General features: G+C 30.7%; 1 protein-coding gene across 2 annotated transcripts in view; it reads left to right on the top strand.

The window, feature by feature from the left end:
• LOC145313128 (chloride channel protein C-like) overlaps window positions 1-16,188 on the top strand; it is a 115,966-nt gene extending 99,778 nt beyond the window's left edge. For both annotated transcript variants that reach the window (XM_080152401.1, XM_080152400.1), the window contains exons 18-21: window positions 1,809-1,921; window positions 6,007-6,104; window positions 11,851-11,945; window positions 15,951-16,188. In XM_080152401.1, coding sequence (XP_080008527.1) covers window positions 1,809-1,921; window positions 6,007-6,104; window positions 11,851-11,945; window positions 15,951-16,116 — 472 coding nt within the window. In that variant the 3' untranslated portion in view covers window positions 16,117-16,188. The remainder of the gene's footprint in view (window positions 1-1,808; window positions 1,922-6,006; window positions 6,105-11,850; window positions 11,946-15,950) is intronic.
• Window positions 16,189-24,938: the final 8,750 nt, after the last annotated feature.

Raw genomic sequence — 24,938 nt, 5'->3', positions numbered from 1 at the left:
TATCAAAGATGTTTGATAATTACACAAATGGCAAAAATACATTCAAAGAGGTTTTGCTTCCCAGGCAATATACCTATTGGTCCTGTTGAGGTTTTGAGCTATTTTCGTGGAGAGTGGGACACTCCCCTACAAAAACTATTTTATTTCTTTTTATAAAATTTCATTCATCCGTTAAAAAAGGAGGAAGCAATCCAAACTGGATCTTATTTCATTACCATACCCTATACTTGCCTGAGTATTGGTGATATACTACTTAGATCCAGTCTATATGGTTGGAAAAATCAAAATCATTGCTAAGGGAACTTTAGTGCGCTAAATCACTAATCCAATGTAATGAGTCTCTAATAATCATCAATTAGATTTTTGTGAATTTGATATTCTTTTGAATAAATATGTCTATCACAGCTTTTTCCTCAGGATTAGATTTTTGCAAAAATAAAAATAAGATGCCAGGCTTTTAGAGAAGTGCAATTGTTAAGATATTTGTAATCATATATTCCCTTCCTTTCATCTTTATCAATTAGTGTATTAACCCATTAGTGACGAACCGGGTATCAAAACCCGGTTCCAGGAAATGTAAAAAAAAACGGTTTCCAGCTTCATAATTGCATCATTCTCAGTATGAATCCCCCCTCTACTACCCTGGCTTTCATTTCCCCCTGGAGCAGGCAGTTTTGCTTTCTTCCGTTTGCCTGTATAGCTCAACAAAGTTTGAAAATCATGAAAATTTTAAATACCCCATCTAACTTTTTTGTTTTTATAGTAAAGTTGCTGATTTTTTTTCATAAAATCTAAAGTTTATTGACAAGTACATCTATTTGTGAATTCGTTTTATTTGAATTATTATTTTTTATATGATTTTTTTTATCGTTTTTTTACGCCCTATATAAGCCCGGTTCGGCACGGGAGTCAGGAGTCTGAAATTTTTATTACCTGGTTTTACTAATAGATCTTTTTTGACAACAACAACAAAACAGGGTTTTTTTACCCGAAAACGGCGGCACCTATAGCCGAAACACTAAATTTGAAATAAATCGCTTCGTATATTACTTGTAGCTCTATAGATTACATGAGGTTGTGTAGTTTTCAATTTCGGATCGTATCAAAGTTCTAAAAAGTGTTCATTTCACTTTTGGCGTTCAAAAATTACATTTTTTGATTTTTGGTCGAAATAACTGGGTTTTTACTACAAAACCGGGTTTTAATGCCGGCGGAAACCGCCCAAAATGGGTAATAATGCCTGGTTGGTATTTTGGCCAGGCCGAACCGGGTTTTTTTGCAACTTTCCTGTGCACGCCACTAGAGCAAAATAAAAAAATTGGAATTCCGTTTTTACCATTATAAAGCTTCCCTGAGATTTTCAGCTCGATCGGCCCATAAAGGTGGCGCTCGGCACTAATGGGTTAATTAAATCACTTTATACAACATCAAGATCTGTTTCAAAAAATAATTCGAAGATTCTTGATCATTTTAGCAAAAGACATTTCTAATCTGTTGCTGAAATCAAAATTCGTATTAAATGCCATTATTTAATTGTGCTCTAAAAAATATATATTGGTATAATAGAGTCAAACGCCTATCACAAGTCTAAACAACCATTTAATTTATTATGTATGTGTCAAACGCCTTTCACTAGTCTAAAAGCCATTTATTGTAATAGATATATATATATATATTAGTATTGATCAAACGCCTTTTATAAATCTAAAAATCATTTAATATTACTGTATAATTAGGATCGGATGGTATTGAGTCAAAAGCCTTCCACAAGTCTAAAACCATTTAATGTAATATATGTAATGTAACAGATTGTCAAAGAAGTCTCCTCACCTGGCCACAGATGAATTACTGCAACAGTACATGAATGAACCTTTATACTGTGATTACTATGTCAATCTGTCTCCGTATACAAATGATTCAGGTAATACTCAGCGGATCTCAGAGTCACTTAATAATTTAATATCACATGTAATATTTAGTCCTAGGTATGATCCTATAGTATTGTGATTCAGAGTAATAATGACTATGTAACTTGCTATTGTTTTCTCAAAGCTAAACTGTGTTACTTTATTAATCACTGTGTTCATTCATTAATAAAGAAACACTATTTTATACAATAAAAGCCTCAAAAGTAGATAGAAAAAGAAAATTGAAAAAATTATTATGCATTTTACAACTAAGCTTGTATTCCCTATGGTAGTAAAAAAGGTGTTTCTGGAAAGGTCTCAATAGACCTTTTACCATAAAAATTGTGCAGCCTTGAACCAAACCAAGGTCTCAGAACCACTTTTCTTATTTGCATACACAGACAAGTAATAGGAAAAATAAACTATGTACCAGGACAGACACAGATTTAAGTTAAAAGTTTAAGTATTATCAACTAATCTATAAGTATGGTATATTCGAGTGTACGAGAAAACAAACTGTAAAAACTGTAAAAAAAAAAATGTATTGTTCTTTTCTCATCAATGATTGTGCCACTGTGTTTATAAACATAATTAATCATGTAAAAAAAATAATAATTTAATTTTTAAAAGTAGTGTTTTTGTGTTTATTTATCCTTGTACTTTTTAAACTCGCGTATATTCACGGTCTAATAGATCTATAAATATAAGCGGATCTATGTATCCAATATTTAGTAATCTTATATTTTTAAGAATAACCTTACCTGACATTGTTAATGCAGGTTTACTATGCATTATTGCATAAAAGAATTCTTTACTACGAGGCTTTAAAATAAGGTGCACAAAGAAGGTTTCATCCTATAGTCTTTTACTAATATATTTAAGTATGAATTAATTAGACTTTGAAATAAATTTGTATACACTTGTTACGTGATTTGAACAGTTAATATAAGACCTTTAGTGTACCTCTGGAGCCAAAATTTTTATATAATGATTTTTTTACACAAAATCTAAATATTTTTCTATGCACTAATTTTTGGACATTTTAACAAATTTTCCTTGATATTGTTACCGTACTTATCTTCCGCTATATCTTAGGAGAAACCCATATGAACCAGAGTTAGGGGATAGTTAATATTAAATTATTATTTTATTAATTATTCTCTTTTATAATTGAGTAATTCTAGGCTTAAACACATCAATATGAAATATTATTATATTCTCATTGTTGATGTAGTAATTCTAGGGTAAATCTCAAGAGAAACCCAAATTGATTTGATTGATAATTAATGTGAAATTTTATTATATTCTCCTTAAGATATATAATACAGGACAAAGTAGCTTCAGGACATTTACTTAAGAAAAGTAGCTTCTTAAGAAAAATAGTCTCCAATAGTAATAAAGGTCATGGCCGCAGCGCTCGGCTCCCTGGCCTGCCTAGCCGCGGGCGCTCGGCCCCCTAGCCTATAACCTAACCTATGTTAGCCTCAGGACATTTATTAAAGTAAAATATCCTCAAATGTTAATACATAGGTGGGTTGGAATTTCGTGGATTTCACAAAAAGTGGTTGGTAGATTTTTACAATTTTTAATATTGTTTTTAAAATTTCTATAATGATGTTTTTACAATTTTTAGGTTAGGTTAGGTTATAGGCTAGAGGGCCGAGCGCCTGCGGCTAGGCAAGCCAGGGGGCCGAGCGTTGCGGCCATGACCTTTATTAACAGTGGACGCTACTTTGCCCGAAGCTACTTTATCTAAAGTTACTTTGTCCTGAAGCTACTTTGTCCTGAAGCTACTTTGTCCGAAGCTACTTTGTCCGAAGCTACTTTGTCTGAGGCTACTTTCTCCAAGATCCATAATACATACCTATGTTATTGTTATTGTTTTATCAAAATTAACATGTTTAGAAATATCAAGAAGGCATTTTCTAAAGATAGGCGTTTTTTGAGAAGATTCCTATTCTACGGGAAATCTCAAGAAGGGTCATCTCAAAAACGCCTCATTGAAACTTAAATCAACTAACTTTTGTAAAGCCTTATCTTTTAGGAATGATTTTTTTACTTTTGTTTTATTTTTGAAAGTAAAATCATTTAAATTACGCATTGTTTGAGAGTGCATTGCATTAAGTTTTTTTATGGCTTTACGCATCCAAAACCCCTGAAAAAAAGTACGCAAAGAGTATGCATATTATTACGCATTCAACATACATTATACATACCTTGAACTATAGTGTATACATACATACCTATAGATAAGACAAATTTATGCAGAGTTTTTCAACAATTTGTTAAATGTATTTTGTAAAATTAAGTTTTTAGATGGGTTTCTTTTACGAAATGAAATATCAAAAACGAAGCAGCTTATAGTGTGCAATAGAAATTGACGTAATATAATACAAATGACCAATGATAGGCCAATAAATAATGGAATTAACCAATGGTAAAATGTATACTGGCCTATCCGTGGTCATTTTTATTTATGACCTCATTTTTTATTAGGCACTATAAGCTGCTTCATAAAAAAACTTTAGGATGGGTTGGAGAAGAGTATAATTTTCTATTCTCATTCCTCACAATAGCATTAAACCACTAAAACATCAAATATGATTATGAACACACTCTGACGAAAATCAAACTTTATTATGATATAGATAAAATACTATTAGTACAAAATCTTAATATAAAAAACGTTTTCACTCGAGGAAGTGGTTTTGCCAATTAAGTGAAGTAAAAAAAAGGTATCCCTATTTTCTATGCAGCTTTTTAAATACGTTTCATAATAATATATTTTTAAAAGCGAAGCTTTTCTATAATTAGGGTCGGTCCGTCCGTCCGTACGTACGTACGTCCTTACGTCCGTCCGTCCGTCCGAGATAGATAGCTTTTATTCGTTAATTTAGGCATGTTAGAATTGTCCTATCGATTTCAAACTTTGCATGATGATTCCTGTAGGCGTTAGGTACGATTTAGAAAGCATAGCAACTCTATAATCATTACCAGAATGCCCGTATGTCCATTTTAAACATGTTGATTTTTTTACTTTTTTTAACAACAAATTTTTATGTGATTTAATTATTCGTTTGATCTGATTTTTGGTATATTGATTCCTGGAACAACAAAGAACAATATTATAAGCGAAGCAACTCTATAATCGAGTCCTAAAAATGTAAGTATGTCCATAAACATTATCCTGAATCAAGTAGTTTTTCAAAAAATTTACTTACAATTTTGCTTCGAATCTTATACTTTTATATTCTGATTATTCAGTTTAGACACTATACAAGTGTTAATGTCCGTTTGTACTACCGTTTCAGTGCTTCGCTTTTATAGATGTTGTCATCCTTGTTCCTTATATAAATTTGTATGTAAAATGTAACCTGAATTTAATTTGGGAATAAGGAATTTTATCTCTCTTCTTAATAAAATGTAGGATCATTTAATCAAACATCCTTCAGACAACCAACTCTATGATTGTACAACCTTTGTCTGTAATCTGCACGGAGGGAGTGGACTATGGACTGTGAATTAACATTGTACCCAAATTTTAATAAAAAAGTTATCATATCCGTTGGCTAAAAAACTTTAGTTACTTTTATTCAATTTTGATTGGTTGACTCCATACCTGAAGCCTTTTAAACTGTTCAACAATAATATTAGTCTGCAGAATGGGTAATTTTGGTAATTTATATCATCTATAGTCCATTGTCTTATCCCTTAAGATCTGTATGGTAATGAAATAAGCTTTATTCTTGCATATTTTTTACATATGCTGTTTTAATAACACCTTTTTTTATTATACTAACGTCCCAACAACTAGCAGACACATGAACGCTTCTAAGACAATTGGTAAATTTGTTTTCCAATTTCAGAAATGGATGTAAAACACGTGTGTATATTATGACAGGGGAAAATTGTCGTCAATCTAGGTTGTGAACATGATCATCATTTATTGGCCAGTTCGTTCATACAGTAGAAGGGGAGGGGATTCGCTAAAGGGGGTGAATAGGGTTATTGTTATTTTAGCCAGCTGCAAGTTTCATATTATATAAAAATCTAATGTAAGATCCAAGTGATATTAAATCCATTGTTTGTGTTTTTGCAGGAGTGTGTGTACAACAACAGTTTTCCCTACAGAGAGCCTATATTCTCTTCAGAACAATGGGACTCAGACAGATGACGGTTGTTAACCATCTTAATCAGGTACAAACTTTTCTCGTATTCATTCGAATCCGGTGGATAGGAACCGGTTCTCATCCATACGAAAAAACTATGTCTAGCATCGTATTATATCCAGCTTTCTACGAATATAAAAATTTACAATCATAAGATTAAAACCAGTTTATTTAGCCAGTGCCTTCGGCACCTCGGGGCTAAAAAAACTGGTTTTAATCTCATAATTGTACTTTCTATATCCGCGGAAAGCCGTTTATAATACGATGCGAGAAATAACTATTCAGCTATAAGCGTCCAGAATGGGTGTGTACTGTGTAGAATGGGAATGCCCAAATCACCCTTAGGTAATTAGATAAGATTAGATAATTAGATTAGATTTATTATTTTTGGGTGTACATACATAGAAAAAAAACAATAATAAATGAATTAAATGAATATTATATACATTTATATACCTATACAGTTAAATTTTATTAATATGGTTAATTTATAAAAAAAAATTTCTTCCCAAATGGCAGTTTCCTAAAAAGTATGAAGTATGCAGTAATGTGTTTACACACATTGTTTTCATACAGGCCATATACATAAGTAATAATATATTAGTAGAACTACTTTCAAGCACTTTCAAGCTTTTTTGAGGGGATATGAGGGGTTTCAAAGGTTTGAGGATATTATCTAAAATTTTTTTTTAATTTGAGCTCGCTTACATTTTTAAAAACAGATGGTTCGAGGCTACCCGTCCCACAGCATAAATTAAACAAATGCCTTACTGTTAGAAATGTTAGGCTTGACAGAAGAATGACATGACATCTGCCATACTCAGACAAGGGAATGGCTCTGATTAGGAATGGGTTTTATGAAAGGTCCAAAGAAATCAGGAATTGAACCTGATAACTAAAATCTTTCCTTCACGCCATATAGATAAAGCCATCCCTTCTCCACGTTAAACAAATGATTGTCAGGCTTTATTTAGAGCTTATAAATAATGACGTCATACTAGCACTATTGTTTAATTAAAATGTATATATCCTGCCATTGGTAATTTAGTCTGTGTAATGACTTCGTTGGTATTTTTTATTGTATGACATAATTTTTTATAGGCACTATAAAGAGCTTCATAATTGTGCTTGTAATAAGGTATAATAAACAGACACAGTATATAGAAATTAATGCATATTTGATGGTGGTCAGATAAAAAAAGAAACACCAACAATTAGGGTTGGGCCAAATATTTCTTAACCAGATATCCGGCTGATTTATAATGCCGGATATCCGGTTCCGGACGGATATCTGGCCAACGTTCAATATCCGGCAAATTACCGGATATCTGGCCGGATAATCGGATATCCGGCATTCAAAATCATCAAGATATCCGGTATCGGGCATTTAAAATCAGTCGGTTATCCGGTATCCGGATAGTTTCAATATCCGGTATGCGGCGGATATTTAAAATGGCCGGATATCCGGCCCAACCCCACCAAGAAAAAAAGAATTAATTCTGTTTTTTTTTGTACATTCTTTGCCTAAACTTTCTTAAAAAGGTCTAAACCAAGACAAATTCTGGTTTTCAGAACAAACTTCAATTTTGTTTTGTATTTTCTTTAGTAAATAAAGAGATAGAGACAAATGATATGATAATAGAACAGAATAAGATTATAATAAGAAAAAATAATTTTATAAAAAGGGTATAGTGATGCCTCCCCTTCCTTCCCACTTTATTTTTTAAATGAATTGAAAATAAGTGAAGGGTTAGTTTTGTTCCCTATACTAACCAATCCGGGGCAATCTAACCCTACAGAGTTACCTAGTTCTCAATATAACCTAAACTATGATGACCTAAATTAATTAACAAACTCAAAACACTTAGTGTAGTATATTCTATGTAAATGCCTTTTACTGTATTGGAATTATGAAAAAAACATAATAGGGGTCTTTTATCAGATACAATGGACTGTTTATTACACTAGTCCCCAAAGGTTTATCAAAACGTTTTCCTATTCGTTGGCTTAACAACTTTGGGGACTTCCAATCAATTTTTATTGGGTTGTTCATCAAGTTGAGTGTCCATACATTTGGTTAATTTTATGTATCATCATTGAGGATGTACATCAATTTATCGGCCATTGTCTTATCCCTTTAGGTACCTGGTCTTTTATAGTAAATCTGTAGTTACAAAGATAGCTTTTATGTAAGGTTAAAATCTACATTTATTTTTTAGAATCCCATTCTTTATTTCCAGGTAAATACAGGGTGTTTTAATAGAAACGTCTTTTTTTAATTCTTAATTATGCATAGAAAATAAAACAATTATATAAAATGCTTTATATATTTGGAAAACCTCTTCTGGGACATTTATGTTTCAAATAATTGAAAATTATTTTTTCAATAACCTATGCCTCACAAACCGGTTTTTCCAAAGACCTTATTTTTGAAGATTTATGGATTTAAAGATTGTGGAAAAAATGTGCACATTTTGAAAATTCAAATTGCGCGGCTTGTATTAATAGTAGAAAAACGTTATGCATACCGTTAGAATCGTCATGAACTCTAGTTTTTGGATATATAAGAACCATTCATGTGCTATGTATAGTAAAGGAGCTACGTGGTAAAATGTTTTAATTTTCTTAAAACTTTTCAACATTTCTCACATTTTTCAACGTAGCTCCTAAACTACAAATAGCACTTTATAATAGTACATTTATTTTTAGAAACTAGAGTTTATGACGATTATAACGATATGCCTGACGTTTTTCTACTGTTAATACAAGCCGCGCAATTTGAATTTTCAAAATGTGCCCTTTTTTTCCACAACCTTAAATTCGTAAATCTTCAAAAATAAGGCCTTTGGCAAAACCGGTTTTTGAGGCATAAGTTATTGAAAAAATAATTTTCAAATATTTGAAACATAAATGTCCCAGAATAGGTTTTCCAAATATATAAAGCATTTTATATAATTGTTTTATTTTCTATGCATAATTAAGAATTTAAAAAAGACGTTTCTATTGAAACACCCTGTATAACACATTTTGTGTTTGCTTTTGTCAATCCAATTTCATAAGTAAACCATGATCACGTGATGTTTACTTTCTGAGAAAATGTACAAACATTATAATATTAATTGACATTTTTGCAGTGAAAGAAATTGTTTTCAAATATAATTGACTAGCAGATACGCCCCCCAAATGCCTCTTGGGATACATAAACGATTTATACATTATACAAGGGGTGGGGAAAGTCGATCCTCCTTATTCAACTTAAAAAGTAAAAAATTTGGGGAAAAGTACTTTTTCTAAGGGCGATCTATCTTCGGAGGGTGGAGGTACCCTTCCCAACATTCTCTAGATTGAAAGTAGGTCCAAATCGATTCAGTGGTTAGCTATAAAACTCTGTACAGACAGACAGACAAACATCCTGGTACTTTTAATTAAGGATTAAGTATTTCATGTAAAATTATTTTCAGTAATGTTCTTGATAATTGTATATGATATCTTAATTTAGTTCAAATGTAACAATCTTTACCTATGTAGAAATGGATTTTTTTATTCATTCATTAAAAAGCATTTATAAGGATTCTTTTCTTGTATTTGTTTTATCATCGCATCGTATTTTAGACAGCTTTCCGAGGATAGTAAAATGTAAAAAAAAAAAAGATTGATAATACATGTTTAATTATGTTATTCACAGAAAATTGTCTATTAAAAGCTACGACACATGATTTTTCAGTCTAGCTACGAATTGGTTGAAATCCTGCAGATATTAATCGGTTTCGAAGCCATACTGGAATAGTTATTTCTTGCGTCGTATTATAAACAGCTTCCCACGGATATAGAATGTACAATTATAAGATTAAAACCAGTTTTTTAAGCCGGTGCCTTCGGCACCTCGGGTCTAAAAAAACTGGTTTTAATCTTATAATTGTACATTTTTATATTCGTAGAAAGCTGGATATGATACGATGCTAGACATAGTTTTTTCGTATGGATGAGAACCGGTTTCTATCCACCGGATTCGAAGCCATACTGAAAAAAAGTTTTATAATTTATTTGTATAATCTGTTTGTTTAACAAACGTTGGTTAATGATGACAAACAGAAAATAAAAAGTTTTTTTCCTCATCTAATATTTGTCAGGGATCTATTTGTCAGGGAGAGATGAGACAATGGCCGATAGATTTATGTACATCCCCGTGCTTAACCGTCTCAACACTCAAATTAATGAAAACACTAACCAAATTCCCCAAAGTTTTCAGACTAACGAATAAGAAAATATTATTATAAAACTTTGGGAACTAGTGTAATAGAAAACACATGGTCCCATTGTCAAAGGTTGTTGGTACGATATCTAGAAAGGATCTGATGAGATTTACCATCTAGAATAATAAATCTATTGTTTAGGTTGTGGGTACGATATCTAGAAAGGATCTGATGGGATTTATGATCTATAATAATACATCTATTGTTTAGGTTGTGGGTACGATATCTAGAAAGGATCTGATGGGATTTATGATCTATAATAATACATCTATTGTTTAGGTTGTGGGTATGATATCTAGAAAGGATCTGATGGGATTTATGATCTATAATAATACATCTATTGTTTAGGTTGTGGGTACGATATCTAGAAAGAATATGATGTGATTTGCCATCTATAATAATACATCTATTGTTTAGGTTGTGGGTACGATATCTAGAAAGGATCTGATGAGATTTACCATCTTAAATAATAAATCTATTGTTTAGGTTGTGGGTACGATATCTAGAAAGGATCTGATGAGATTTACCATCTAGAATAATAAATCTATTGTTTAGGTTGTGGGTACGATATCTAGAAAGGATCTGATGGGATTTATGATCTATAATAATACATCTATTGTTTAGGTTGTGGGTACGATATCTAGAAAGGATCTGATGGGATTTATGATCTATAATAATACATCTATTGTTTAGGTTGTGGGTATGATATCTAGAAAGGATCTGATGGGATTTATGATCTATAATAATACATCTATTGTTTAGGTTGTGGGTACGATATCTAGAAAGAATATGATGTGATTTGCCATCTATAATAATACATCTATTGTTTAGGTTGTGGGTACGATATCTAGAAAGGATCTGATGAGATTTACCATCTTAAATAATAAATCTATTGTTTAGGTTGTGGGTACGATATCTGGAAAGGATATTATGAGATTTACCATCTATAATAATAAATCTATTGTTTAGGTTATGGGTACGATACCTAGAAAGGATCTAATGGGATTTACCATCTATAGTAATAAACCTATTGTTTAGGTTGTGGGTATGATATCTAGAAAGGATCTGATGAGATTTATCATCTAGTATAATACATTTATTGTACAGGTTGTTGGTACGATATCTAGAAAGAATATGATGTGATTCACCATCTATGATAATAAATCTATTGTTTAGGTTGTGGGCACGATATCTAGAAAGGATATGATGTGATTCACCATCTATAATAATAAATCTATTGTTTAGGTTGTGGGCACGATATCTAGAAAGAATATGATGTGATTCACCATCTAGAATAATAAATCTATTGTTTAGGTTATGGGTACGATATCTAGAAAGAATCTGATGGGATTTGCCATCTAGAATAATAAATCTATTGTTTAGGTTGTGGGTATGATATCTAGAAAGGATCTGATGGGATTTACCATCTGTAATAATAAATCTATTGTTTAGGTTGTGGGTACGATATCTAGAAAGAATATGATGGGATTTATCATCTATAATAATAAATCTATTGTTTAGGTTGTTGGTACGATATCTAGAAAGGATCTGATGGGATTTGCCATCGAAGAAAAGTTAGAAAGACTACTTATTAATCCACCTAGAAAGTTAAGCAGGTAAAAAGATCTTTTATTAACAAGTACATACGTAGCCTTTGTGTGTGTTTTCTTTTATTTTAAGTCATGCATATTAAAATTTTTGTAACTTATATTTTTTATTGGTGGACAAAAAAGACCCTAGTTTTTGATAATAGATACACTTTTAACAAGGGTGACAACATCCATAAAAGCGAAGCTCTGAAACGGTAGGACAAACGAACATTTATACTTGTAGTGTGTTCGAACTGAAAAATCAAAATAAATAAATTATAAATGTCAAATCAAAATTTTAATTAAAATTAAATACAGGATAAAATTTAGGACATATTTACGTTTTTAGGACTTGATTGTAGAGATGCTTTGCTTATAACATTGTACTTTGTTGTCCTAGGAATCAGTATTCCAAAAATCAAATTAATCGGATGATTTTATCACATACAAATTTGTTGTTAAAAGAGTTAAAAATCAACATGTTTAAAATGAACGTACGGACATTCTGGTAACGATTATAGAGGTGCTACGCTTTCTAAATCGTACCTAACTACCACAGGAATCACAATGCAACATTTGAAATTGATAGGGAAATTCTAACATGCTTAACTTAACGAAAAAAGCTATCCGTTACAGACGTACGGACGGACGGACCGACCCTAATTATAGAAAACCTAGCTTTTAATAACACGTGCGTATAAAATGTTGTAGACTGTTATTTACATAAAGAGTGAATTATTATTTCAAAATTTAATCATGCCTAAAATATTGCATTATGTGTGTAATAATTTATAGGAGATTTTCACCATAAATCTTTATAAAAACAAGGATGACAACATCCATAAAAGCGAAGCACTGAAACGGTAGGACAAACGGACATTAACACTTGTATAGTATCTGAACTGAAAAATCGGAACATAAATGTATAAATGTCGAATCAAAATTGTAGGTAAATTTGTTGGAAAACTGTTTAAAAACAGGATAATGTTTATGGACATACTTACATTTTTGGACTTGATTATAGAGTTGCTTCGCTTATAATATTGTTCTTTGTTGTTCCAGGAATCAATATACCAAAAATCAGATCAAACGGATAATTAAAACACTTGAAAATTTGTTGTTAAAAAAGTAGAAAAATCAACATGTTTAAAAAGGACGTACGGACATTCTGGTAATGATTATAGAGTTGCTACGCTTTCTAAATCGTACCCAACTACTACAGAAATCATCATGCAAAGTTTGAAATCGATAGGACAATTCTAACATGCCTAAATTAACGAATAAAAGCTATCTATCTCGGACGGACGGACGTACGGACGGACGGACGGACGGACGGACGGACCGACCCTAATTATAGAAAAGCTTCGCTTTTAACAAGTAATGCAAATTTAACCAAAATTTTTATGAAAACATTCTCACTTGTTCTATTTCTTTCCAATTTTTATGATTTTTTAAAAACATATAGTTTTCGCTTCTTCCACAAATTAAAAAAAAAGTGCTTTCTTGTTACATTACACCCTAACTTTGGCTAAAGTATAGGTAGAAAAATGGCTTTTAGAGTTTTAAAATCGTCTAACCGAGCCTAATCAATATAGTTAACAATTAGAATGTAAGTCCATTAACGAAGGGTTTTAATTAATTTTTTTTATGTTAAACTATTTAATGATTTTAATAATTGGACGTTTACCTTGTTTAAATGATAGGTTAGGTTAGATTAAGTCTAGTAATCCAACAACAAAACAAGGATGACAACATCCATAAAAGCGAAGCACTGAAACGGTAGGACAAACGGATATTAACATTTGTTTAGTGTCTGAACTGAATAATCAGAAAATAAAAGTATAAGAGTCAAAGCAAAATTGTAAGTAAATTAATTGAAAAACTGCTTCATACAGGATAATGTTTATGGACATACTTACATTTTTAGGACTTGATTATAGAGTTGCTTTGCTTATAATATTGTTCTTTGTTGTCCCAGGAATCAATATACCAAAATTCAGATCAAACGAATAAGACAATTTGAAAACTGTTTTATTTAGGTTTGACTTAAGCAAAGCATTCTTTAATAAACAAGGATGCCAACATCCATAAAAGCGAAGCACTGAAACGGTAGGACAAACGGACATAAACAATTGTATAGTGTCTGAACTGAATAATCAGAATATAAAAGTATAAGAGTCGACGCAAAATTGTAAGTAAATTTGTTGAAAAACTACTTGATACAGGATAATGTTTATGGACATACTTACATTTCTAGGACTTGATTATAGAGTTGCTTTGCTTATAATATTGTTCTTTGTTGCCCCAGGAATCAATATACCAAAAATCAGATCAAACGGATAATTAGATCACATAAAAATTTGTTGTTAAAAAAGTAGAAAAATCAACATGTTTAAAATGGACGTACGGACATTCTGGTAATGATTATAGAGTTGCTACGCTTTCTAAATCGTACTTAACTACTACAGGAATCATCATGCAAAGTTTGAAATCGATAGGACAATTCTAACATGCCTAAATTAACGAATAAAAGCTATCTATCTCGGACGGACGTACGGACGGACGGACGGACGGACGTACGGACGGACGGACCGACCCTAATTATAGAAAAGCTTCGCTTTTAAAAATCTTCAATATTGATTGCAAAGGGCAAAAAAAAGTAGAAAAATCAACATGTTCAAAATGGACGTACGGACATTCTGGTAATTATTAGAGAGTTGCTACGCTTTCTAAATCGTACCTAAATACTACAGGAATCACCATGCAAAGTTTGAAATCGATAGGAAAATTTTAGCATGCCTTAATTAACGAATAAAAGCTATCTATCTCGGACGGACGTACGGACGGAGGGACCGACCCTAATTATAGAAAAGCTTCGCTTTTAAAAAGGAATTATACAATAGCTTCGCTTCAAAAAATAAAAGAAATGATGTAAAAACTGGTGTAAAATTACAATAAAATTCAGATATTTCTACCACCAAGAGAATTAAATATTAATGTAAGTTGGATTTATAGTTTTGGTATATTACAAAGAATAGTAAAGAGAAGCCATAAAAACTTATTATTTCCATTTATCCACAAGTTTCTTTTTACTCCAGTTTTATTATTGTAGTACAGTATCTACTCTATGATTCTTTTTGTCCATCAGTCAAACATTCCATTTATATCCTTGTATAAAAGTAACAGATATCTATCTATTTGTCAGTCTGTCTGTGTGTATCGAAGGATCTTGTTAATTGCTGAACTGATATGGTTCTCCTTTACAATGTAGCTTCTAATAGGTCCAGAGGAAGTTTATAGTTATTTTAGGGGAGGGTATCACCACCATTGAAAAAGAAATTAGCCCCTAGTGACTTCTAGGGGCGTAGCCGCTAGTAAGGCATAAAGCATTCAACTTATGTTTGAGTTTAGGAATATTGTCATACTAAAGCTGTAAAGTAAAATAGAGGAAATCCCAATTACTATTCTAAGCCTTTACTTAAAGACCAGAATTGTAAAGTCAAATGATAGCAAAGTAATTTCTAAATATTAGATTAAAGATGGATAATTCAGTATGTTGTTATACTTGTTTTTGTTTATTAGAGTTGCAAATAAGAAGATAAATGTATCTTATAGTTTATTACCCTAATTCTATTATAAAGTTTATTATAGTTTGTCTCTTTTTACTCTTTTATAATTCTTTAAATTTATTTGTCAATCCTTCGCCTTCCTTTTTTAAAACAAGGATGAATAAATTATAAGCAGCGCCGAAAAGAAATGATGATTCTATGTCTATGACTAAAGAGGTTTAAGCCTTTTTTGAGGGAGGGGGGTGAAATGAGCGGTTTTATTGGTTTGAGGGGAATAATCAAATGTTATTTTTAAATTTTAGGGGAGGGGGGGAATAATGGGTTTCAAAGTATAGATGTGTTAATTTTCCTTTACCACCAACCCTTAGGCGTCTATGCCTACGATGTTTTTAAAGACATCTTATTAAGAACTTTTATTAAGACTTTTATCTATCCATAAATCTAAAATCTTTGTTTTTTTCAGATCTGTAGTACTAGCCCTACGTAAGAACTATGGTAACAGAAAATCTACACGTAACAAGTGTAACCTAGAAGAGCAGGCTGCCAGCGAGAACGGCGCTGAGGACGGCATCAACAGCGCTGACAGCCGGGCGGACGAGGACAAAGTGACCACATCCAGTGATCAGTGAGATTTATAGAGTGGCTACGTCACAAAAACTTTATATTGTTATGCTACGACACCTAACGTTTAAATTCTAAACACGATGAAATTGTCATATGTGATAATTAAAGATATGCAATACCTAAATAAGAAGAAATTATTATTATATATAGAGAATAAATAGTCTTTATTTGCTATTAATTAATATGCTTATAATGACATCATCATGTTATATAAATGCTAAATTGTAAAAGAAAGATGAAAAATTAAAAGGATGCTCTTCAGTTTTAGTTTATTTAAATCTTAAATTAAATCTATTGGGTAAATTATCATTGCAAAAAGTATGTAAATCAAACCTTTTTTCCCAGCTCTCCCCTTTTCAAAATATGCTCCAAAAATGATAGAAAACAAATAAGCTAAAAGTATGGAGTGTGGAGTGTCCTTTTACAATTGCTTCTATGTTTGTATAAATGACTGAAAGATTTGCCTCATCAAATCATTTCACCATTTGTTTGGATTTTTAATGGAGTCTATTTTTAATAAGCTATGAGAAATATTCTCAAAAAAGCAGATTTAAATTACAATTAAATAATTTTAAAGGAGCAATAAAGTATCTCAAAAAGGCTACTAATTTTCCAAACATTTGGTAATTTGAATAAAAGGAAGAGAGAGTAAGAGATTATTAGGCAATTTAAAGTTCAAAGAAAAATAGTTATTTTCAACATTTTTTATAGATATTAATCCTACTTACAAAAGAGGTTGTGGTTGTATTATCCCGATGATTAAAAAACTAAGTATATGTATTCTTATTATTAAAAAAAAAATTTTCTTCTGTTTATGAAGAATATTTTTGCTATAAAAAGAGATACCAAATATTGTTTTAAAATACTACATGAGATTTTTATTCATTTGTGACTTTAATGTTTTTTTTTTATTTTTTATTTTGTTATATGTATTTATTTATTATATAAATTATTTTAATTAAATTTATATTGAGTTTCATTTTGGTCGTTATTTAATTTTTAAAAGTTTGTTGTATGTTTTTATACAATTTTATTTTAATTCACATTGAGTTATCATTGAAAAATCATATAATTTGAAAAAATCATATTTAGAAATTTATATTGATATTATTCTATCTGTTTTAAGATTATTAAAGAAAAGGTATTTATAACATTATTAAAGAGATTATTATATTATCAAACAAATTATATTCTATGTTTATTTTATCAATTTCTATTTGAAAGATATTATCATAAGAATTGTAAATAGTTTGACTTAACAATGGCATTTGATCATGAAAATGTGGTTCTTTTTCAAGTAAAGGCTTTTTCAGGCAAGACTGTTTAAAACTACAGCAAGAAATAAAGCTTCGTCTTTTTTCACCCTCGAAAGGTTTTATTCACCCATCCCTCCTCTGGAGAATGAGACAAAAAGTGCTTCAGTAATTTGTCTTAGATCCGTCAGACATTTTGTAATACCTGACAAATAAAAAGTCTTTATTCTGTGTGTATGTAAGTGTTAATTGAATTGTACTATCCATGCCTTCTACATATATGTATATGTATATAATATGTACAATGTACATAAAAACATATATTCTGTTATAGTCTTGACCGACAAAAAAACCTTCAATGTAAATAGTACAATATCTTAATCACTTACAAAATGGCCGATGTAAAAAGGCATTTAAATGGTATGTAGCTCAAAAAAAGTAATATAGATAAGACAAAATAGTCTTGAATAAATATGTAAAAAAAACTCTTTTCACTGTTCTTTTTCAATTTTTGGAGCTAAAAATTACCAATAACATAAAATGCATTTTAAGTGGCTATTCTGTAAAATTAAAAGGAACAAATTTGAATTAATGCAAAGGTTAAAAAGAATCACTTTTGATGTTTATAACCAAATTTTTATGAAATCTTAACCTTTACCTGTTTTATACAAATCAACCCAAAGCCTGTCAAAGTCCTAACTACAAACAAAAAATATTATGTAAAGATAAATGAGTCTCACAATTCTGTTGTTTGCAAGAATGACAAATAAATTATGTTGCTGAGGTTGTCATAATAATATAATCTCTTCTTCCATTCAAAATCTCATTACTTCATTGCATGGTGCTATACATGGATATCTTAGACAAAGACAAACATACTGACAAAACAAATTGTAGAGAAGGATTAAGGAATTTATTTAAGAAAAAAAAAGAATATCTAGGATTATATTTTTTTCTGTAAATGTTTCTATTTTGCTTTTCAGTATTGTTATACTTGTCTTTGATAAAACTGGATAAGGTTGGAATTTGCTCTTGTTATTGTGGATCATTTTTATAATAATATCAAACATAATAAGAATATATAATTTAATCTATCTATGCCCCCATGTAAATATATGTTTTAGGGCATTTTTTTTATATAAAAGCAAATTCTAAACCTATCTTCATCATAATCTAGATGTACTTTCCAAAATGAAACTTCATGTAGAAGTTTCTTTAGGAAATATTGTTATATAATATATGACTATAAAAAATCTTTAATTGATTTGGTATTTATAAGTGTTAGGGATATTTCAAGCAAATAAAATTGCCACAAAAAATTATTAAATTACAGTTGAACATACAGATTGATATAACTTTTTTGTTTTTCATATTAAATTTATTAAAAATATTTATAGTGTAGATGTTATTTTTCATAGATATATTTTATGATATTTTATTTTAATATTAAGTTTATAAAAATATTAAGTCTTTACTAAAGTACTAGCATGAAGAAAAAAACTTCACTTGTTCCTATTAATTCAGAGGTTTATTATTAATGTTATTCAAGAATTGCCAGGTCAATAAACTAACAACATTATTCATTTAAGATAGAAAAAAGAATATCTATCTTAGAAACAATTTAAAACGAGGAAATAAAAAAATTATTGAAATCAAGAAGAAACTTTTTTTTGGCCAATTCATAGTTGTTCAAGAGTGGGGGTAAAGGGATGATTACCACTTTCAAACTTTGAAACTTTTCATTTAACCCTCTCAAAATTTTAAAAAATACAAACCTTTGAAACCCCTTAATTTACTCCATTCAAAATAAAAAGCTTGGACGTTCCTGCGCCAATTTCCAAATGTTATAAAGAAGATGGGTTGACTATAATAATTCAGCCCTGACACTTTTTTTACTTCTGAAAGATCCTTGGCTGTTTATCCTTTGTTTTTAAGGAACTTTATTTTCTTTCCCTGATACTTGCATAATTACACTCTTTAAAGAAATCCCAAGCGTATATTTCTGATGTTATTGTTTTTACAAATAATGCTATAAATATTCATGAAAGTATAATAGTGTCATACAATTTTCAACCAAAAAGAACTTATTTTGTCATTTTTAAATTACATAGTCTACTTCAATTGTTGTAAAAAAGTAAAAGAAATCCAAAGGTTTTACTATCTCCACCCTGGTGTAATAATCCAAATTTTGACTAGTCTTTTCAAAAAGAAGATAGGAAACCTCTAAAAGTATAAAAATAAATTATTTTACGTTTTTTTGTTCTTACAAAGAATGGAAGTTTAGTTAATTATTAAAGAAACCAAAGAAATGTATGAAATAAAATAATCAAACTTTTATATTCCACAAATTATAAAGTATATTGAAATTTATTTAGAATACTAGAAATATGATAATTAGTTGTTATTAGAAATATTGTGGATATATGATTATGAATATGCAGTCAACATTATATAATGTAAACTTCAATATATTGAATCTATAATAAAAAAGTGAAGAAAAAAATAAATAAAAATATATTTAACAAGATTATTGTTTATTTTTCTTATTTGTTTTCTTTAACAGAGAAATTCTTTGTCGTGAACTGAAAATGAAATATTACGATTTTGTCGAATAGTAGAAAAAAACTAACAAATGAAGATACAAGGTAAACATAATCAAACAAGGAAATCATCACAGATAATAAAAACAAAGCTTTAAAAGAGAAGGACGTAACACTTGTAGAGTTTCAGAACTTAATTAGCTGTATATAAATTCATAAGTTTTAACAAAATTTTAAAAAGTAAATTTATTGCAAAATTGCTTAAATTACAGGATACGGTCAAATTTGTTAGGACTTTATTATAGGAAAGATTGGCTTATATCATAGTAACTTGTTGGAATACGAGTATTTTTTTCAAAAATAAGATAAGATAGGATAATTACATATATCATAAAAAATTGTTTAAAAGTTTTAAAAAATCAACATGTTTTAAATAGTGGGGACTTTCTGGAAACGATAATAGAGTTGATTTGGTTTCTAAACCGTCACGGGAAATACTCATGCAAAGTTTAATAACGATAAGACATATCTAAAATAAATATATTAATTATGAGGTCTATCCGCTGAGGACGAATGGATGGACCAACTTTAATTATAGAAAAAACCTTTGCTTGAAAAACATATGTACTGTGAAAATACTTTAAACCATCCTAATATGTACACAAATATAAATGTAAGATTTATATTGAAGGTAAATGTTATATCCTAGTTAAACCCTTCTGGAATTATATAAAGAATAGTACACACAGAGTTAACTATTATCTTTTAGGTAAATATTACATACAGACTTTACTAATATATGTATAATAGGTAAATATTAGATCCTAAATAAACCCTTCTGGAATTATATACAGAAAATTAACTACAGACTTTACTAATATGTAATAGGTATATATTAGATCATATTTTAACCATTCTGGAAATTTATACAGAACAATACATACAGACTTTACTAATATGTAAATATTAGATCCTAGTTAAACCCATCTGGAATTATATACAAAACATTGCATACAGACTTTACTAATATGTAATAGGTAAATGCTATTTCCTAGTTTAACCCTTCTGGAATTTTATACAGAACATCACAAACAGACTTTACTAATATATAATGGGTAAATGCTAGATTCTAGATAAACCCTTCAAGAATTATATACAGATTATTACATACAAACTTTTCTAATTCAAATGGATAATATAAAATTGTTTTCAATTGTACAAATTATTATGAGATGTTTGTTATGATCTAATGAGATTACTACAGTAGAATCAATGCTAGTACATTTGTACTTTAACAAGGATGACAACATCTATGAAAGCGAAGTTCTTTAATCAAACGGAATATTAACATTTTTTAAATATTGATATAGAGATGTAACATGTTGTGCTGGGAAGAATTTAAGATAAATAGGATAATTGTATCATACAAACAAATCAGCATGTTTCAAATGAATGTATAAACTTTCTGGTAATGATTTTAGAGTTTCTAAGATTGTTAACAGTTGAATCATCATGCAAAGTTTAAAATCAATAGAATAATTCTAAGATGTCTAAATTTGAGCTATCCGTTGAGTATGGACAGAAGAATTGACACACCCTTATCATAGAAAAGCTTCGCTTTTAATGACATTTTTAAAAAATTCTATCTGGTTAAATATTTTGTATTTTAATCTAATAATACATAAATACGAATACTGGATAAATTAAAGAATATAAACGTTTACACTAAATCCTATTTGACAACTAAATCCATGAATCCCAGGGAAAAAGGGATCTTTATTGAAAAAATTAAGTTTTTATGTGATTTTTTTATTATAGCTGTGCTTATATTCGTTATGACCACCTTATCCCTGACAGAAACTAGACATATGACAAGAGTGTAGGTATGATATATCTGTTCTAATAATATTCATATTATGACCACCTTATCCCTGACAGAAACTAGATATATGACAAGAGTGTAGGTATGATATATCTGTTCTAAAAATATTCATATTATGACCACCTTATCCCTGACAGAAACTAGACATGTGACAAGAGTGTAGGTATAATATATCTGTACTTATAATATTCATATTATGACCACCTTATAACTGACAGAAACTAGACATATGACAAGAAGGTAGGTATGGTATATCTGTACTAATAATATTCATATTATGACCACCTTATCCCTGACAGAATCTAGACATGTGACAAGAGTGTAGGTATGATATATCTGTTCTAATAATATTCATATTATGACCACCTTATCCCTGACAGAAACTAGATATATGACAAGAGTGTAGGTATGATATATCTGTTCTAAAAATATTCATATTATGACCACCTTATCCCTGACAGAAACTAGACATAGGGTAAGGCTGTAGGTATGATATGACAAGCTGTGCAAAATCCTGCAATGAATACAAATGTATCATCATGTACTATTATCATTTCACTTCTATAGGGTTCTGGTCCTACTATAACTAATCAGTGAAACTACTCTTTTGGTCTGTCCGTCAATCTGATATGCTAACAAGAGTGTGATTTACTCGGCTGCTATAGAAGACAAATAGATGACATATTCAGTAAAGATTCTTAAGAGTTTTGGGCATCTAGTCTATAACTTGTTTTGTCCGTTTGTCTGTTGGTCATCTTTTAAAAGACTTAAACCTGATTCTTTAAAGGGTTCATTATATTTTCTCTTTCTTTTCTAAATTGCTTGGTCCAACTATCCATGATGTTTTGTACTTTGCTAATTATGTATATTGTCATCCTTGTTATTTTATGTTTTATCAACAACAACAAAACCCTTATTTTTAGTCGGTTCATTTTTAAAATATTTTTTTTCATCCCTACATCTTTCATAGTTGCAATTTATTTGTGATGAAAACAGATTTAACCTGCTTTACCAATCAACTATTGTTTTACTTTATTTATCTTTTGTTGCTAGAGGATTTAAACAGAAAAAAAAACAATGAAAATAGAATGTATTATTTTATTACTTATTTTACCTGGGAATAAATCTATAAATTGCAATATTTTTTGATAATACATACAAGGATGATAAGAAAAATTGATTTTTGGTTTCTTTGTTTACTTGTTAACCCTTTACAGTCGGGCCCCTAGCCGCACCTTAATCGGTCGGGGGGGGGGGGGCGTTCAACGCCCCCCCTTATTATCTCAGTTCCTATTAGAGCTAGAGGGCTAAATTTTTTTGTGCAAGTCCCCTGTTTGATAATGAATTTCCGATCTTTTATAGGTCTAAGTCAATTTTCGCTTCCTTCACCCTTTTATTTAACAACCTTTGTTTTTAGGTCTTTTTTTACTTAAAAATTTCAAACGGCTGTATTTTTCTTATTTTTGAAGCTAAAAGAAAATTTTTTTCCAGAAAATGTTTATCTTTATGTAAATTTTACGTTAGAAATATCAAAATATAAATTTCAGCGGCCGCAGCTGTACTTGGCAGCTGCCAGCCGCCGCAGTCGGCGGTCGGCGGGAAAACGGCGGCGGATCTTCATGAAATTTTAATACGTTATGTAGACATGTAAGAAAAGCTTAAGTTTTTAATTTGAAGTCTCTAGATCAAAAATTGCGGCCACAGGAGCCTTTTAAAGATTTCTGGAGACCTGGAGGATCAGGACCTGCAGGATCATACCTGGAACCTGAAAGTGACTTGAACACCTGTATTACATATAAGGATTTACTACTAGAGGATTTTTTAGTAATTTGGTATGATAAAATGCTTTGTTTTAGTCAAAAAAATATTTTTGCTCTTTACCTGGATGACCCTGCCAGGTTTGCTGGCATCCTGTGCCCGCCAGGATGGAGATATTCAAAAAATTCTAACTCTCAGTTATGTGTCATACCCATACTTAAAAAGTCAAGCAGTTTGGGCTCTTTATCTTTCACACACAGAAAATGAGATAGAAAAAACCGGAGGGGGGGGCGTTCAACGCCCCCCCCCCCCCCGACCGTTAAGGGTTAACTATCTGTTTTTTTGTGTAACAGGGTGTTTGTCTATCTTTGTAACTCTCCTTACAGTAAATCTTCTCACAAAGGTTTTCAACCTTATTTTGGAAAAGGTTTATTCAATCTCTAAAAAGAATAGATTCTATAGAACCTACAAAAAATACCTCCAAAAACATTTTTGTTTATTTTTGTTATCAAAACTATACAATACAATACCTGGGTTATTGTGTCTCTTAAGTTTGTATAAAGCTTGTAATATTTCTCGGAATTATTGATTGGTCAGGATAGCTAGAGATACCCAGGTATAAGGTATAACCAACAAGCGAAAAAAACATAAAATAATATTTGGGTGGCAAATGGAGAGTTCGTCAATTTTACAATGTGTTGCCCCCCAATGACAGCTGAAAAACACGTATAGGTTTCGTGATTTTTTTTCTGAATTAATTTTATTTTTGGTATAAGCTGAGAGATACCCAGTGATTAATCAGAATAGCTAGAGATACCCAGTAATTGGTCAGGATAGCTAGAAATACCCAGTGATTAATAAAGATTTCTAGAGATCCCCAGTGATTGGTCAGGATAGCTAGATACCCAGTAATTGGTCAGGATAGCTAGAGATACCCAGTGATTAATAAGGGTTTCTAGAGATACCCAGTGTTTGGTCATGATAGCTAGAGATACCCAGTGATTGGTCAGGATAGCTATAGCTACCTAGTGATTGGTCAGGATAGCTAGAGATACCCAGTGATTGGTCAGGATAGCTAGAGATACCCAGTGATTTGTCAGGATAGCTAGAGACACCCAGTGATTGGTCAGGATAGCTAGAGACACCCAGTGATTGGTCAGGATAGCTAGAGATACCCAGTGATTGGTCAGGATAGCTAGAGCTACCCAGTGATTGGTCAGGATATCTAGAGATACCCAGTGATTGGTCAGGATAGCTAGAGATACTCAGTGATTTGTCAGGATAGCTAGAGACACCCAGTGATTGGTCAGGATAGCTAGAGCTACCCAGTGATTGGTCAGGATATCTAGAGATACCCAGTGATTGGTTAGGATAGCTAGAGACACCCAGTGATT

The sequence above is a fragment of the Acartia tonsa genome, chromosome 3 (genome assembly GCF_053477335.1).
Source record: "Acartia tonsa isolate MP-2025a chromosome 3, ASM5347733v1, whole genome shotgun sequence".
NCBI classification, from domain to species: domain Eukaryota; kingdom Metazoa; phylum Arthropoda; class Copepoda; order Calanoida; family Acartiidae; genus Acartia; species Acartia tonsa.
The sequence above is the reverse complement of the archived record's forward strand: the minus strand, read 5'-3'. Positions and strand labels throughout refer to the sequence as shown.